At 35.4% G+C, this 14,125-nt stretch overlaps 1 protein-coding gene across 4 annotated transcripts in view; it reads left to right on the top strand.

The window, feature by feature from the left end:
- LOC150093625 (uncharacterized) overlaps positions 1–14,125 on the top strand; it is a 112,637-nt gene that overhangs the window by 39,674 nt on the left and 58,838 nt on the right. For 3 of the 4 annotated variants that reach the window (XM_090412646.1, XM_090412644.1, XM_090412647.1), the window contains exon 3: positions 11,845–13,243. In XM_090412646.1, the coding sequence (XP_090268772.1) occupies positions 11,845–13,243 (1,399 nt within the window). The remainder of the gene's footprint in view (positions 1–11,844; positions 13,244–14,125) is intronic. The other variant, XM_090412645.1, reaches the window with a different exon arrangement.

Raw genomic sequence — 14,125 nt, 5'->3', positions numbered from 1 at the left:
GTATGAATCTGCCATATTTAAGGTGACCAGTGGTGACACTCAGGATTCAGTCCTGGGGCCATTATTGTTCAGTCTATACATTACTGACATCAGGAAGGATCTAACATCAGATGTGCAGTTGTTTCCATATGATGCAAAGATAGGCAGGGCAATTAGGGATGCTACTGATGTTCAGCAATTACAAAATGATTTGAATAGACTGGAAATATGGGCAAACAAAAATAGCTGTCAATTTAATGTTAGTAAGTGTAAAGTTATGCACTTTGGTGTGGTTAGAGTTCCAGCACTATATTATATTAGTGGGGTTACGCTGCAAGAAAGTGAAGAGGCAAGGGATCTTGGTATATTGGTGGATGGGAATTTAAAGTTGAAAGGTCACAATAGCAAAAGTGCAAATACACAGAGGATAATTGCAATGTTGAAGCAAACCTTGCTATGTAAGGATAAGGAAGTCATTTTTCCTCTTTATAAGGCTTTTATTATTGTGAGCTCCACACCTGGATTATTGCGAGTAGATTTGGTCTCCAGGTTCGAAGGGAATAATGATGCTGTGGAAAGGGTGTAAAGAAGAGTTGCAAAGATTATATCTGGATTATGGGATTTAGATTATGAGAACAGATTGTGAGTTCTCAGGATTACAGACTCTGGTTAACAGGAGAAAGAGGAGTTATATGATAGAGGTCTATAAACTTTTGAATGGGTATTATAGGATATCAACTGATGAAATTTTTCCTTATATGAAGGTGGGGAGGTGTAAGAGCTACGTTATTTCTCCCAGAGCACAGTGAGTAAGTGGAATAATTTGCCCTTAGCGGTAGTGAGTGCATCTAGTGTGAATGAATTTAAGGGAAGGTATGATAGCTGGTTTGGGTGATTTATAGCCTCCCTTGATGAGTCCTTGACTCCCTGGAGGTTTCTGATAATAATAATAATATGGAATAACAGAGCAATTTAAGCAAAACTCTAAAACAGCTGTATGCATGATAGTGTTCAAAAGAATTTGAGCATATTTACCTGAAAGCTGGGTTAGATACAATATTTAATCAAAGAAAGGAGACCATAGATATGAGAGTACTGAGAAAGATCAGTGGAGTGAACAGATGACATCCGTGCCATATTAAAAATGAGGATATTAGGAAGGACTTGACATTCCTACCATTCAGGAATGTGTGAGGTGAGCTAATCTCAGGTAGTATGGTCACTTAACAGAATAGGAGAGTAAGGGGTCAGCAAAACATGTAGTTTTTGCCAGGATGACAGGGAAACCACTTTATAGGAAGACAAAAATCTAGGCTGATTAATGCACTAAGAAGCCTTAGAAGACCTAAATATAATAAAATATCTGATAGTATTGGAGTCTTGACAGATAACAGATTGATTTGGAGGAAAATTGTCAATAAGAGGTTAGTAATGATGTAACTTTTCATGTAGTACTATCATAATATCCTGTATACCCCTGAGGGTTTACAGGAATTTGCTGGTGATGATGATAGTAATGTTTCCTATGAACTCTCTTGTTATTCCCTCAGTTTATTCCTTAAACATTATCTGTACAAATGATATTATGAAGGAAAGTAATTTCCTCAATTTTTAATGAATTATTTTTGTTATTTCCTTCATTTTGTCATGATTTCCTCTGTCAGTTCATTCACTTTCATTCATTCTACTTTCCACAATCCCTTTCATGGGAATGGATTGAAAAGAATCAGTCTTTCTCTGCCCCCTTCCAACATTCACTATATCAAACTTTGCTCCATATAAAACAACTTTCTTGTTCCTTGGGATTCGCTATACTGAGCACCTATTGCAATCTAGGAATTTCACTTTATATACCAAATGAAAAACTTTTTTAAACTTCTTCTAATCACCTATAAACAGTGGTAGAAGTTTCAAGGTAGGTGATAAAAATTGCCTACTACTCAAGAACTGCCAAAAATCTCACCGTGGAGAACTTTGGAGAATATTTATTCAACCAACTAAACTTTGACTTGGGAAAACAGATAGTAACTTAGTTTTCTCAAAAATCCAATGAATAGTATTTACCAAGTTTGTTAATTGTCACCTGATAATTGGCAAACTTGATGCAAACAAAATATTCAAACATACACCAGCCTAAGATACTAACATTCTCTTCTCTTCTCTTCTCTCTCCACACCGATGGACGTGTGTGTGCACAAATACACATACGCAGACTCGGTTTATGCCAGAATTAGGTTCCTGAGATTTCTGGTATAAATTGAAGCAAAAAATATAATGGTAACATATGTAAATACATTAAGTTCCACTCCAAGATTTTCAGTAATGAACACAAAATATTTAAAAAAGGTTTTATTTTATGAAATTTACTTATTAAAAAATTGTATAATGTTTAAGAAAAAGAAAGAAAATTTACTGCTTTAAAAAGGATAGAATAGATGTGTGTTTGGTTTCTTCTTTTCTGATAATAAGTTATAGTATGACTGTAGGACTCTCTCAATTCCTCTCTTGAGAGTTAAGCTCTGCTCCCGGTTAGGGGTCATTGCTACAAAAAAGTGCAAGATTGACCACGAATGCATAATCACCTAAAAAAAACTGACAGCAATTAAGAGGGAAAAGGAAGGCACTGAAGAATAGGAGTGGCCATCAGCAGTGGCTGCTCGTGGCTTGAAATTATAGGGGTGCTGCAACTTTCGAAATATACATACACACTGTAAGTACAGTATATACGTGTTTGGATAAAATATGAAACTTATGATAAAAATTTTAAAAAAATATTGTTTATTATTGATAAAATTATACAGTTTGGTATAATTCAAAATTACTTAAAAATAAAATATATTCTTCTTGTTTGTTTCATGAAAAAATGTTGTTTATTATCAATAAAATTATACAGTTCAGTATAATTTAAAAGTACTTAAAAATTCTGAGATCATAATTGTCGATAACTTCAATAATGTTCTAAAATAAAAACTATAACAAATGTTACGTCTTTAATTGTAATGTCCAAATATTTAAAGAGACGGAGTAAACATGATAAGCACTATAAACACTCTACTACTGGCACAAGCTGCATATAAACAACAGTGGAACTGCACGACGGACAGTGCCGCATTATGCTAATAGCTCGCATCTCACTATGATGTGCATATGCTTGTACATGTAGCATTAAGACACTGTGGTAAACACAGTGCTGCTAGCATCCTTCGCCTTCCTAAGTGCTACATGATGGATTTTTTTATTTTTTTATAGAAAATAAGATAATTGTATAGGATTGTTGATGATAAAATTAAATATTACAAGCAAATATAAATAAATTATTAAATATATTTATATATTGAGAAAAATTGGGGGTTCTGCAGTTCCCCAGTGCCTATGCACGAGCCTCTCCTGCCATCATGAGTGGGAATAGGATCAATCAGAATTAGCCTTTCAGAGGCCTGTTGTCTAGACATCAGTGCATATTTGTCAGTTCACTTATAGTTCTTAGTCTGTGGTTAATGTAATTTGCTTTTTCCTTTGCATTTTATATTCCATTTTTTGTTTAATTATGTAAATTGTAGGCCATAGCTTAATCATTGTCCTTATTATAGTTTTATTACAATGTCAGGACCATCTGTGTCTACAAAGTCAGGCAGTCATGACTCAAAACTCTTTTCAATCATGATCTAAGAGAGGTGCAAAAAGTGAAATAATGCATGAATTGAAGCAGTTTGTTGTTGTGTGTGTGTGTGTATGTGTAATCTTACTGCTTTCTTTATTCCAAATGTATTTGCTTCAATACTATGGCCTTTTAAATTTTTACAAATAACCAATTGAACATTTGCCAGCTAATTTCTAAATGTCGACTTCATTACATTATTTGACAGCAATTGCTACTGCATATTTTCTTGCAAACTGGAATGAAATTTGTCGCAATTCACACACACTCTATCTTCTCCTTCACTTGCTTTTTGTCAAATTGCCAAAATATAGGAGATATTTATTAAAGTTTCTTTTAATTAATATTCCAGTATACATTGTAAATTCCATAAATAATTTAATAGTCAGATGATAATACTGAAATTATTAAACCTGTTGTTTTAATTATTTTTCCAAGCTGCATTCATTCCATTAAATTTAATGATGAGCTAAACTAGAAACTAAGCCTAAATAAACATTTACAATAATACAGCACTGCTTCTTTCTAGGACTTCAGCATTCCATAATACAACATTTAGACTAGTACTTCAGCAATTTAAGTAATAACAAAAATATGGATAACATACTCTTGCTGTATATAACAACCAAATGCTTGTCTAATGTGTATGATGCCTTAAATTTTTGATTACAACAAAAGAATGATCAATGGAATTAGTATTCATGCATATATCTAATAAACTTTATGAATCAAAATTTTGTTACTCTATAATCATCTACTGCCCTACTGTACAAAGTTCTTAATTCCACTATATCTTTCATTTTCTTAGACAGGGAAAGAAAGAATGGCTTACCTTGTAAAAAAAAAAAAAAAAAAAAAAACCCAGAGAACTAGTACTTAACTCTGTCAATTCATAACTTGCTTAACATGGATGAGAGTTTACTTAATCACTGATTGGAGAGTTTTTTGTTTCATGTATTTTCTCACTAGTTATCTCAGATAAGGAGCTGTTGCCATAATTAAACCAAAGTCATCTTCAATACTGCCAGAAAAATCTTCTTGAATCTCCTTTACAATTTGGTGTATCTGAATTAGTCAACGGAAAAGTTTTTCACCTGGTCTCTAGAGTGAAGTTCCTAGATTGCAATAGGTGCTCACTATAGCAAATCCCTAGGGACAAGAAAGTTGTTTTATATTGAGCAAAGTCCTATAATTTTTAGGACTTTTTGCCTGATAGCATAAGAGTGACTTATGAAGTGCAGTCTGTTCTACTTCTTGTCCCTTACTCCCATTTGCTTCCTCCCCTTTTTCCTGCTAAAGCTCCACACAACTTTGTCTTTCCTCTCTCTCTCTCTCCCTCGTTTTTCTTGATCTCAGGCTGTGTGATGTTTATAACTCCATCTCTAACACTCACATGATTAAACTAAGATGAACAGATTGATTAAACTAAGATGAACAGATTGATTGCGATTTTTCCACATGCTTGTAATCATGACTGCATAAGCAGGCCACTACTACTACATATGGATTTGCATGCTCTATGTGAGAAACTGAAGGTAAGCCAAGAATTTAAAATGTTCAATTTCCTTTCTTAATGTATTTTAAGCTTATACTTATATTTGGAATTTTATTCTTCTAAAAAGAACCTCTCTAGGTGGAAAAAAAAACATGGCTAAAGAACAAATTGGATTAACCGCAGAAGTACATCATGGCTAACTATTATTAATGTAGCTTATTGTGAAGTTCTGAGCTGTTTTACCTCCCCCCCCCAATTAAAGAATTTGTAGCAGTAATTATATGCTCATGTATAAAAACTTGAAAGAATCAATAATATCCAAATATCCATTAACTATTTAAATCAGAATACAGTCTGTTTGTATACTTTTCTTTGGGGGGGGGGGTAATACATTTCAGGAAGATGAACAGGGCAATGGGAAAGGAGATGGATCTCAGGGATGATCACAGATGAGATCATTCTAAATAATAAGATGATAGCTTGGTTAGTTAGCTAGATATCCCTTTTATTCTCCATCTATTAAATATCGAGTAAATGAATTTTATTGCCTGTGTGGTGTAAAAACTCGCATAAATGTAATTTACTTATTCGGTTATTGTTTCAAATTTATATACAGTTATTAATGTATAATTATTGCTCTTAATTTAAATTTTCTTCATATAAAATATGAAGAAAATATAATAATAAATAATAAACATAATATATGTTCACCTTTTTCATTGCATAGTCACTACCATTGTTATTCAACTTAGCATGTGCACTAATGATTACCTGATGTAAACCAAAATTCTTCTTCTTCTTATTATTATTATTCAGGCCTCCATGGAGTCAAAAGACTCATGTGGGAGGTCCTTCCTAAGAAACACAAAGTCTATCACACCACTCCTTAAACTCATTGACCGTTCTCGCTCCCACCACTCCATCAGGCAATGCATTCCACGGTTCAACCACCCTCCACACAAAGAAATCACTCCTTACCCTTTTGCTCATAGTTTCCTTTCGTAACTTCCAGGTATAGCCTCTTGTCATCACTCCTTCCCACTGTTCAGCCAAGCGAAAGAACTCCCCAGTTTCAACCCTGTAACCACCTCTCAATAGTTTAAATGTCTCAATCATATCACCTCTCCTTCTTCTATCCACCAAACTCTGCAGTCCACATTCCCTCAGCCGATCCTCATAACTATCCTTGTACAGTCCTGAAACCATCTTTGTCATCTGTCTTGGTATCCTTTCCACAGTTAATTTATCATCTTCAAATCCTGGGTTCCAAATCTGAGAACAATAGTCCAAGTGTGGTCTGATCAGAGACTTATACAATGGAATGATAACCCTCTTATCTCTGCAGGTCAGTGTCCTCATAATTGCAGCAGTCCTCTGTGTTACCTTCACCACCTTTTCAATATGTCCCTTAAACTTCAGGTTTCTATCAATCATCAACCCCAGATCTCTTGTCTCCCCTACTTCCTCCAGTATAACTCCTCTCATAGAGTATGCAGCATCCCATCGATGTTTCCCAAACCTCAAGACCTTGCATTTTGCTGCATTAAACTGGCACCGCCATTCATTTGCCCATCTATCTAGCTTATTTAAATCCTCTTGCAAGGCTACCACATCTGCACTATTACTAATAATCCTTCCCAGCTTCGCATCATCTGCAAACAACTGAATATCCCCTTGCAATCCACTGGCAATGTCATTGATATAAAGGTTAAACAATATAGGTCCTAGTACTGAGCCCTGCGGGATCCCACTTGTAACCCTCTGCCTCCGTGAAACTGCTCCACCATACACAACTCTCTGATACCTATCAGACAGCCAATCCTGAATCCAGTTGACCAATCTGACATCAGACCCATGTGCTGCAACTTAAATATCAGCTTATCATGTGGCACCCTGTCAAATGCCTTCGCTAAGTCTAAGAAAATTGCAGTATATGCCTTTCCCTCATCTAATGTTCTTGTAACTTTATTATAAAAGACTAGCATATTGCTAAAACAAGAGCGCCCTTTCACAAATCCATGTTGACTCTCACAGATAACATTACCCTTATCTGCCCAATGCTGTATACGGTCCCTCACTACTTTCTCCAAGATCTTAACAACTGCTGATCACACACAGACGGGCCTATTATTAGACACTTCCAATCTGTTACCACCCTTATGCAATGGTACTATCTTACCTTCCTTCCATTCCCTGGGCACCTTTGCTGAAGCCAGACTTTCATTGAAGAGCCAGGTTAAAGGCACTGTCAGTTCCCTAGCACATTCTCTCAAAACTCATGGTGAAATACCATCCAGTACCAAAGCTTTACTAACATCCAGAGTACTCATTATCTGAAACACACTCTCCTCCTGTACCTCTAAACCTCGAACCAGCCCTATCCATCTAGCATTAAAACTGACTCCTCTAGGATGAAATACTCCAATAAAGTGTTCATTGAATTAATTCCACTATGTCCTCTGCATCAGTCACTCTATTCCCATTATTATCCCACAATATCTTTCTTCCACAGTCATTTCTCCTCTTACTGGTCACATAGCTAAAAAATTCTCTAGGATTTTCTTTGGATCTTAGGGCCAATCTCCTCTCATATTCTAGTTTGGCTTTCCTTACCACACTAGTCACTCTTCTAGCCTGTGTCTTATATTCTTCATGCATCTTCTCTTCACCTGTCTCCTTATATCTCTTCCATAGTCTCTTTTTCACATGCAATTCCTATTTAATATTGTTTGTCATCCACTTTACTCCAAATTGTGTCCTCTTCTTCACTCGTGGTATACAACTTACCATTGCTGCTAACAAATATTCTTTCACAATTTCCCACGCGCTAATGATATCCCGGCTTTCCAATTCCTCCCTCCATGAAACTTCCCAAAGTTGATGTGTAAGACTATTATAATCACCTGCCTTATAATTCAACATACGTTCCCATCTCTTTGATACTCCTGCCTGTCTATTCATTTTCCAAGGCAAAACCATATGGTCACTCTCTCCAACTGGTGGGAGAGATGTCATCTCAGTTATTATCAACTCTTCTGATGCTATAACCAAATCCAAAACTCTTGAACCTCTTGTTTCCTCTGTTACATGTTGCCTAAGACAGTTGTCTCTGAAGAATTCTAGAAATTTCATTCCCCTATTGCTACATGCATCTTCTTCTTTCCAATTTATACTACTGTAGTTAAAATCCCCCATAACGATTATTCTTCTTGCACTTGCCAAACTTAGCTGTCTAAACATCTCCTGGTCCCCATCCTCTGTGTTCCTGGGTCTATAGCAACACCCCACTAAGTATCCTGTCTTGCCTACCTCTACCTCATACCATACGCTCTCAAAATCATTTGTCTCACTTCCTTCCAAAGTCTCCACTCTTAGAGGACATAGGTCATCACTTATCATAAGCAGTAACCCACCACCACGCTTTCCCCTCCTATCCTGACAAAAAATGCTATACCCAGCGACTTCAATTCCTGTTGTTATATCCCCTTCTGTCAACCACGTCTCAGTGTGGTGCAGATAGCTGATGCTATCTGCACCACCAATTCCTTTCCCTTATTCCGGATACTCCTTGCATTAGTATAATATTGTAATGACTTAATTACCTAAGAGATATAATCCTTTAAGAGCTACGCAGGAGTGCTGAAATTGTTCTGTGGTAGTATTCTTTTACTACTACCATAGTAACACCATCTATTCCTTATGAGTTATTAGTCGCCATATTATGGTTTCATTTTTGTGTATGTATTGCAGATCATGCGCAATTGCTAAAATTATCGAAACTCAAACAGCTGTCACTCAGATATGGAAATACTGGAGAGAGAGAGAGAGAGAGAGAGAGAGAGATGAAGAGCAGAAAAACAAACAGAGGATTATATGCAGATTCCATAATTTTGTATTAGATTTTTTTTCTATAGAAAAAATAGTAAACGATGATGTGTTTTTCATAATTTACTGAGACTAATTACCTGCTCTGGTAGTTGTAAACAGGTCATGTCTGCATAAGCAGCATCAAGCCTTTTAATTAGTTTTAACATATAATTCCAATTTTTGGAATATCGTATTCTAAGACAAGAAAATTGATTTTGAATTTCTTTCAGGACCTAGTCAACTTTCTTTTATGTTGGCATTATTCAATACATGTTCATCAATTCATAGAAGGGAATACTTCATGCCCTAGTTTTTTTACCCAAAAAAGGAATTATACTGAATGATATTTTCTACTGAAGAAATTTACGTGTGTGTGTGTGTGTGTGTGTCTTGAGGAAATGATTACTTTAATTTTACAGCCTCGGGGATTTAGGCAGTCAGGAAAATTCAAATTCTGAGAGAAAGAGAATGTAAAAACCAGAATGAAGACCACAATACTGTGATTAAGATTAACTTTAATTCAACAGCTGGAATTGAATTAAAGGAGAGGAATTAATATAGCTATTGATTCCTCTGAGAAGGGAAACCAGTGCATATATTTATATAACCAGTTGATGGAAATGATTAGATGAGAAAAACTATTCTCGTGATTATTTCATTGTAGTTTCCTTGTGAAAGTCGCGAATAATTTTTACAAGGAAAATGATGAGTACTAAAATTTAAACAGCGAATAAAATTCTAAAGGCTAGTTACAGGTAACTCTGAACTTAGTTATTGTTGCAATATGGCACAGTGTCTAGTATTGTACTGTTGGAAGTGCAAAGAAATTTATGGATAACTTATGTAGTAATTTAAGCAAAAGAAAAATATATAAGATTACGTTTGATGACCTCTTTTTTTTTTTAATAGTATTGAATCTTTTCTTTTATAGTTCCTACCATATGGATTGCAAAGTCAGTGCACTATCAAGGATTAATGTTAGTCTATATTTGTTTGGCTCGAAATAAAATATAGTTGATTAAGAATGAGGGGGTTAACGAGGCTACCAGTCTACATTGAGGGGTCTGAAGTGGTCGAAAACCTTCATGTTTGATTTCTAGAGCAGCAATTTTTCCAGATTACCTAACCTGTATCCAAACGGTGACACTAATTGTAAATAAGTTTACAGCTTTTCATGGGTAGGATTCATATAAAAGTGTAATCTGCATTGGAAACCAGAGAAAGGAGAAAATAGGTTTAGTATTTATATATACAGTATATTATTTTAAAGACTAAGCAGCAGAACAAAAGTCATTTTTTAGACCTAGAAATGTTTGGAGGAAATTTGAAAAGGACATGGCTAATATTAAAGTACCTGCTAGATTTCTGCATGTACTTTAATTGACACTATGTCCTAGCAATGACAACATGCATGTTCACATGGAGAGAACATACACAAGAAGGGGGGGGGGATTGATTATGTTATTATTGATTTGTGATGTTATTAAATTAGTACAGGATATAAATACATTGAATAGGTGATCATAATCTTATATTTTTGGAAGTTTGATCCAAAAGTATCAAAGTTGAGTGGTTTCAGATGTTAACTTCTAGACTCAGATATACAAATATTATTGTGAAAAAGTGAGTTTGAAAACAAGAATCAACTTTTGAAGATGGTTACATCCTTTATTTATTTAATTTTTTTTTAATGTGAAACCTCAAAAGGTTGTAAACCCATAATACATTAGTGTTACTTCTTTGGTGGGCTAAGGGTTTGATGATCCAGAAATTCTGCTATGAGACTAAACATGGGAATTTTTTTCATCATGTCCTTCATGCCTCCAATAAGTAGGGTAGTAGTTTCGCTTAGTTGATAAACGTCATCTACGACCTGAAGACCTTCACAAACATTTATGCTCATGGTGGAATTTTAAACTACATCCTATTGCTTATAGAGCGGTATGCTATACAATCAGATGACCAGATTGGCAAAATATACCTTAAACTGATTATTTAATTTTCTTCAGTAGGAAAATTCAGGTTGTTTGCTGCTTTATTAAATTTGCAGTAATTCCTTTAATAAGGTTATCATCAAATTCTGCATTCATCCACCTAAGAAACAATAGCTTTCCACTCCAGTCTCTTTGCAGTCAAGTCATTTAAATTTCTTTAATGTTTTCTGTCTATTTCCTTCTTGGTCTTCCCAGTGGTATCTTGCTTTCTACTCAGGGACTAACTGGAAAAGCACTCCTCCGTATGCGAGTGCTTTCTGCATACTACAAAATCCCTGAGTTTGCCACTTCCGATGCCACACTTAGTTTTACTGCATTCAGTATACTTGCGATATTTTGCTTGCCGGTCCTTAGCCTTCTTTTGTTTTCATATCTCTGTCAGTTTTTTGTTCATCTCAACCTTCCCAATGCTATTAGAGTGCTTGAGGGCTAGGAGCAGGAGTCTACATTTCTAAGGTTCTGGCCTTCTGTTTAATGGACTGCAGCAGCAGCAGAAGAGTAAAATATTGCTGCAGTATTTTGCTTATGACTGTGCATTCTGTATTGCTTTTCACTGTTATCAGCAGTAGTAGTAGTAGTATCAGTAATTCAACTCTCTTCTTCATATTATGCATTTTGCTGTTCTATGTCTTACAATCAATCAATCCCAAGCATTTCCAACATCAGTATCAAAACTTAACTTGAACGTCATTATTTTATGAGGGTGTATATGCACTAGTAAGCTTTGAAAGTGAATCTATCAAAGTTTAATATGTTGCAGCATTTTTTCTTATTTTTTAATAGATATAAAATAATATTCAAGGCAAGTATAGTAATTTGTGCTAATTTTATCTATTCTGTCTGTCTTTTAGCAGTCCAGAAGTTTCACGACAAGATAGAAGACAGCAAAGAAGATTTCAATCATTGCCTGAATATTCATCTCAAAAATGGTCACATATAGAAGAAAACAAAGATAGTTATTCATCAAAAGACAGACGACATCGCAGTAGATCCAAAGACAGAAGGGAGAAATCTCGCTCTTCTCCACTATGTAGCAAAGTTGTCAGGAGCAGTAATAAGAAATCTTACAGCAAAAGCACTTCAGATGATGTAAAAGATAAACAACATAGAGAAAATTCATCTTCATCCAGTAAAAGGACAGGATCATTATCTGAAAGACATACAAAAAGTGAAACAGGTAAGCAGAAATCAAGCAGGAAAAAGAGATATGAGGAATCTGTAGGTCAGTCTACTACTCAGACTAGCTCAGAAAAAGAACATAAAAAACTAACTAATTCCGATGAAGAGCAGATTGATGTGCTTAAAAAATCAAAAGATAAGAAAGCATCTGAAAGAATTACATCTAAATCTCGCTACAGCCGGTCTTCACTTTCAGATAGTCCTGAAAGTGATAGTGATAGTCAGACTAATGAAAGATTAGAAACAGGGAAATTGGATGACAATGCAGGGAATGATATTAATTCGCACCTTCATTCTGAACTAAAAGAACTCGAAAAGACAACTGAAGATGTGCATTCAGTTCCATTACCTAGTAATGGGCCCTCTTTAGAAGAGGAATCTATAGTGTTAAGATCCGAAGCTTCAGAAAATGATAGTGGTCTTAAAACGGATACTCACAGTCCTGAAATAGTAGCTGTAGTTGTTTCTCATTCTACTTCTCCATTACGTGAATCCAGCCAAAATGAACACAATAAACAGCCTTTAATTAATAATGGGACTATAAAAACAGATTCTCCATCTTCACCAGAACATTCTGAAAATGCTTGTAATCGAACTCTGCTCGACACAACTTCTAGATCCTCATCAGTAGAGCAATGTGTTGACATTAAGAATGCTTCTAGTGATGCTAAATCAGTGGAACCTGAAGGAATACCTGAATCCTCTCCAGTAGTTATTACTTATGAAAGTTCAAGAGAATCTTCTACTATTCACAATAACTTCAAGAAAATCCATACTATGGAAACCAGAGATTTTTTGGAAGAGCAACAACAGGTATCTCTGATTCACTTTTCTTTACCTGAAGAACCTAAAACAGATGATGCAGGTGATATAAAAAATAAAACTGTATCCTCATTTGAAAAACAAATGTCAAATTCTTCTCATCAGGCTGATAATGTAGATGTTGTTGTAATACCATCATCAGTCTATATTACCAAATTTCAATCTCCAGAACTAAATTCTGAAAAATTAAACAATGCTGTTGAAGATCCCTCCTCTTCTCTTTCTAAAAAATCCTTAAAAGGGAAAGAAGTAAGTGGCAATAGCCTGAGATAATAATATAAATCAATATTTTACCATATTTATTGACATCTCAGTTTTTTTTTCCTTTGCATAAAGCAACTGGGTTCTTTTGTATGAAGGTACATTTAGTAAACTGTGACTATAGCAAACTCATTTACCATAATAAAGTACCAAAAAAGGCACAGCCAGTGCCCCATTCAATTGCATCAATATATTGTTTTGGTCTCTGCGTTTGCTATAGTAACAGTTTACATTCACACCTCACCATAAAGCACCTTTTAAGTATCCTCATGACATGTATGAGATACTATGATAGTACTACATAAGTAACATTATTATCACTACTAACTTCCTATCACTTCACTACAAATTTGTTATTTGTCTTATATTTCAGTCTTCGGCAATTCTGACTTCATTAATTCACCTAGATTTTGGTCTTCTGCTGGGTCATTTTCCTGGCATGAAGTACCTGAATGTTCCCCATTATTTTTTATTAGCCACTAATATCTTCGGAGCGCTTAAGGGTCAAAGCTGTTTAACTGAGAGGAGACCTCCACATAGCCTTTAAAGGAATACGGAGAACTGACCAGGGCTTCTGACCTAATGTCCAATCCTCGCCTTCTCGTGGTGCACCCTGTTGGGTATATACCTGGATAATGAACGAACGAGGATGGGCTGGTAATTTGGGATTTACCTGACCAAATTGTATTCGTATTGTTTAAACCAAAATACAAAATGATGGTACAACATGGCAAAATTTCATACCGGCTGGGGCATTGCCCGGTTAAACAAGGCCCCCGTTGTTTTCGCCAGGGAACCAGGGCAAACAGCAGAAAGTCAGCTACTGGAACAAATCCTAAAACCCACCCCAACTCAACATCACAAGAGTTC

The sequence above is a fragment of the Typopeltis vanoorti genome, chromosome 23, assembly GCF_054136105.1.
Source record: "Typopeltis vanoorti isolate ZY-2024b chromosome 23, IOZ_Tvanoo_1.0, whole genome shotgun sequence".
NCBI classification, from domain to species: Eukaryota; Metazoa; Arthropoda; class Arachnida; order Uropygi; family Thelyphonidae; genus Typopeltis; species Typopeltis vanoorti.
This window is presented reverse-complemented; position numbering and strand designations above follow the sequence as displayed.